The following is a 3,876-nucleotide window of genomic DNA, read 5'->3' as shown; positions in this document are numbered from 1 at the left end:
ATCTTCTATTTAAGTACTTGATGTCTTCCAAATGCATGAAGCATACCCAGAAATCCATGTGAATCTCGGCATAGTCAATATGTGGTTGATGGCAATTATTAGAGCGTTTTTTCTACTAGTGTTAGCTCTTCACTTGAGATATATTCTTATGATGGATGAAGAACTAACTTCGGTGTGTGTATCGTCTATGCCAATATAAAAAGACCCAAAGGGGCAGATCTAATTAATCTCGGCCATCAAATCATGTCAATCCAACGACCTAGACTGCTTCAATATCAAGCACTCAACACGTTTAGCGTGCAGTTAATTTCATGCCAAATATAGTGTTAATCGCATAATAACAAGCAAATAATATCCTACTTAATACCCTCATGCACATAATACACTTCTAAATTAACGTGCATTGCACGTACACATTGACTAGTATACTACTTAATATTCGCATGCACTTAAAATACTTCCAAATTAACGTGCATTACACGTACACATTGACTAGTATATATAGTGTGTGATGTCCACGTAACTCCATATTTTCTCAGGTGCACGACACATGAGATTTCTCAGGTACCGGCCGGGGCTGTTTGTGTTGCCTTTGTGAATCACACTTTCCAAAAAATGATGCTCTAACATGGCATGCCAATCCAATTACTCACCGACGTATTGGCATCCATGTCGGGCTCGCCCTCTACTGTACGTACGCGTTATATAGGGTGTCCGTAGGGTACCGTTGTTGCTGCTCCATAAGAGACCCCCGGCCGGCGGCCAGAGCCGTACAAGACTACAAATAATCTCCACGCCCTGGGCGACCAAACGTGTCAACCACTGCCATGGACGACGGCTCGCTGATTGCCATCGTCGCATTTTGCAGCGTCGGGCTGTCCTGTGTGCTTGTCTGCTGCGCCGCCTGCTGCTGTAGTGGACCGGAGGCGGCCGAGGGCCGAAGGAGGAGCGACACGTCGCTGCCTTCGCCCAGGCCGCCGGTCGTCGCCGCCGCAGGTCCGAGTTGAAGGGACGCGAGGCCCGAGCAGCAGCACGAGAGGACTGCGGCGCCTACGCCGGAGCCCGTCGTTGCGGAGAAGCCACGGCTGGGGCACTTCATGTACTCCGTCGCGGCGGAGGAGGGCGGAGTGAGGGGGGCGTCAGAGAAGGTTTGTGCGATCTGCTTGGACGAGCTGGTGGACGGGATGGAGTGCAGCAAGGTGCCGGCGTGCGGGCACGTGTACTGCCGGGAGTGCATCGCGCTGTGGATGAGGAGCCGGAGCACCTGCCCGCTGTGCAGGGAGCTCATCGTGCTGGGGTCTGAGCCGCTCTCTGCAGCCGAAGCAATGGTCTAGCTAGGAGAGAAGACATCCGGAGTTGCGGTGCAAACCAAAGGAAAACTACGTTCCAGAGCTTGTCAACATAGTTTCAATTTTTTTTATAAAGACAGCTCCCTCTTCGATTTCTATCGATAGAAATGGGGTTGCTAAAACTCAGTCGAATGAGTTTTAGTCAACTCTCGGTCAACTCGCTGACTATTAGATTGTTTTGTTGCCGTCATAGTCTTTTTCCGTCTGCTATGTAGGCCATCAACTGACAGATTCGTCTTATCTTTTTCGCACCTCGTTCTCTTCTTCCCGTCTTCAAATTTCGATATATCCCAGTGGGACACCTAGCGCTGCTCCTTGGTACCAACACCATGACTGCCCCCCCCCCCCCCCCCCCCAACCCGCTGCCACATCCTTAGTCACCTGCAGCCGGCAAGCTGCATCCACGGTGACCTGCGGCGGCGATTTGTGTTTGAACCATGGGGTCGACAAGCTGTGTCGGCAACCGTGGCGAGCTGGATCCATGGTCGCGACCAAGCCTGTTGTGATGTTGCAACCGTGGTCAGTTTGTGCTGGAACCAGCATTCGGAAATGCTGGGACCGTGGTCACCATGTGCAGGAACTGGCATGGGCAGATGCTGCGACCGTGGTCACCAAGTGTTGGAACCGGCATCGACAAATGTTGGAACCGTGGTCGCCACGTGCTGGAACCGGCTTTGACTAATATTGTGACCGGCATGGGAAAATCTTCACCCCATCGAAAAAGCTTCAACCGGCGGTCACCATGCTTGCACGAAACGTATGTAAATTGACTTCCATTTTGTGAGAGAAATGGTTGTACAGAAACAACTTTGGATTATGTTCATTATCACAATGTTCTCCAAAGTGTGTGCTAATAAGGTCACAACAAAGCTGTTGCTGGTTAAACAGTGGATTTTTTGTCCTAGACAAGCCCATACACCCAACTACCACATGGGAGGCGATTTCACATCACTCATAGTAAGTGGTACTCCCTCTACAAACAAATATAAGAAGTTTTGGATCACTAAAGTAGTGATCTATAAGAAGTTTTAGATCACAAAAGTAGTGATCTAAATCGTCGTATATTCGCTTACAGAGGGGGTATATAGCATTTGCGGCCGCATTTGGATCTTCCTTGTTGGGCTAGGCCCTTTTTAGTTTAAATGAACTAGTTGAACCTTCAAGTTGAAAAGGAGTCTAGAGATTTTTTTTGAGGGGATGGGGGGGGGAGGGGCATGGAGGGAAATATTTTTCTCCTTTAGAACCGCAAGCAATGAAAAACATATCTTTTTTATATATACAGGCAACCGTACTAACCAACTTGCAACCGAACCCTAGTAATTAAAAGAAACTGTTTGAACCTCTTGCAGCGAATCTTCTCTGCATAAAAATGGACACGATGAAGAATTAAAGTTGGCACACGCGCGCAACTAAGGCTTCATTTAACTAGCATTGCGGTGGATTATCATAGTCCCAGATGCTTCCTCATATCTGACCTATAGAAACCCAAGAAATAGCAATTGCACAAGATGGTATGTGTATGAGATCCCAAAAGCAAATGGCCGGGCCGTGTTTGCGTTGCCTTTCTGAATCATACCTTCCACTCAATAATGCTGTCAAAAAAGAGCATACTTTCCATTTATAAGGGCCACACGGTCCATATCCAACTCAACTCATCTTATACAGTAGACGTAATCGAGCTAGAGCACCGGCCGAAGAAGCTGCGCCGTCGTTACCAGCCCATATATACTGCAAGAAAGAGATCACCGCCGGCAACTGATATAAAGCCGTGAAAATCAAGCAATCTCCACGTCCCGATCGACCAGAGCGTGCCAACGACGGCTATGGTCGACCCTTTTCTGGTCCTCGCCCTGGTTTATGCTTTCGGGCCGTTTTTATGTGTCGCGCTCTGCGCCTGCGCGAGAGCAATCACGTCGCAGGAGTCGCACCCGGCGCCCGGGCCGGCGCCGGCACCGGTCGTCGCCGCCGCAGGTCCAAGTCGAAGCGACGTGTGGCCCGAGTCGCATAACATTACTCCGGCGGCTCAAGCACCCGAGCCGGTGGTCGTGGAGAAACGGCAGCTGGGGTACTTCCTGTACTCGGCGCCCACCGCCACGGAGGAGGATGGCGGAGTGAGGGGGGCGTCGGTGGTGGTGTGCGCGATCTGCCGGGAGGCGCTGGTGGGCGGGGAGGAGTGCAGCGAGGTGCCGGCGTGCCGGCACGTGTTCCACCGGGGCTGCCTCGCGCTGTGGATCGAGAGCAAAAACACATGCCCGCTCTGCAGGAGGCCTGTCGTGCTGGGGTCAGAACCCCTCTCGGCAGCCGAGGAGATGGTCTAGGAGAAACGATACCGTGAAAGAAAACGGTGAAAACCAAATGAAACTATGCTTCAAAGCTTGTGAAACATTTGAAAACAGAAAATAAACTATGTTGTTCAGGCTGGCTTGATGATTAACCCACGAAGATGTTTGTTGTTATATCTTCAGAAGAAAGTAAATTCATCACTTTCTCTTGCACCATTTTTTAACATTCTGAATTTTATGTGTCC

General features: G+C 50.2%; 1 protein-coding gene across 1 annotated transcript; it reads left to right on the top strand.

The window, feature by feature from the left end:
• Positions 1-3,172: 3,172 nt before the first annotated feature.
• LOC125539888 (RING-H2 finger protein ATL5-like) lies at positions 3,173-3,667 on the top strand. The gene has a single exon (XM_048703429.1). The coding sequence runs from the start codon at positions 3,173-3,175 to the stop codon at positions 3,665-3,667; it is 495 nt and encodes a 164-aa protein (XP_048559386.1).
• The last annotated feature ends 209 nt before the right edge of the window (positions 3,668-3,876 follow it).

The sequence above is a fragment of the Triticum urartu genome, chromosome 1 (genome assembly GCF_003073215.2).
Source record: "Triticum urartu cultivar G1812 chromosome 1, Tu2.1, whole genome shotgun sequence".
NCBI lineage: Eukaryota > Viridiplantae > Streptophyta > Magnoliopsida > Poales > Poaceae > Triticum > Triticum urartu.
This window is presented reverse-complemented; position numbering and strand designations above follow the sequence as displayed.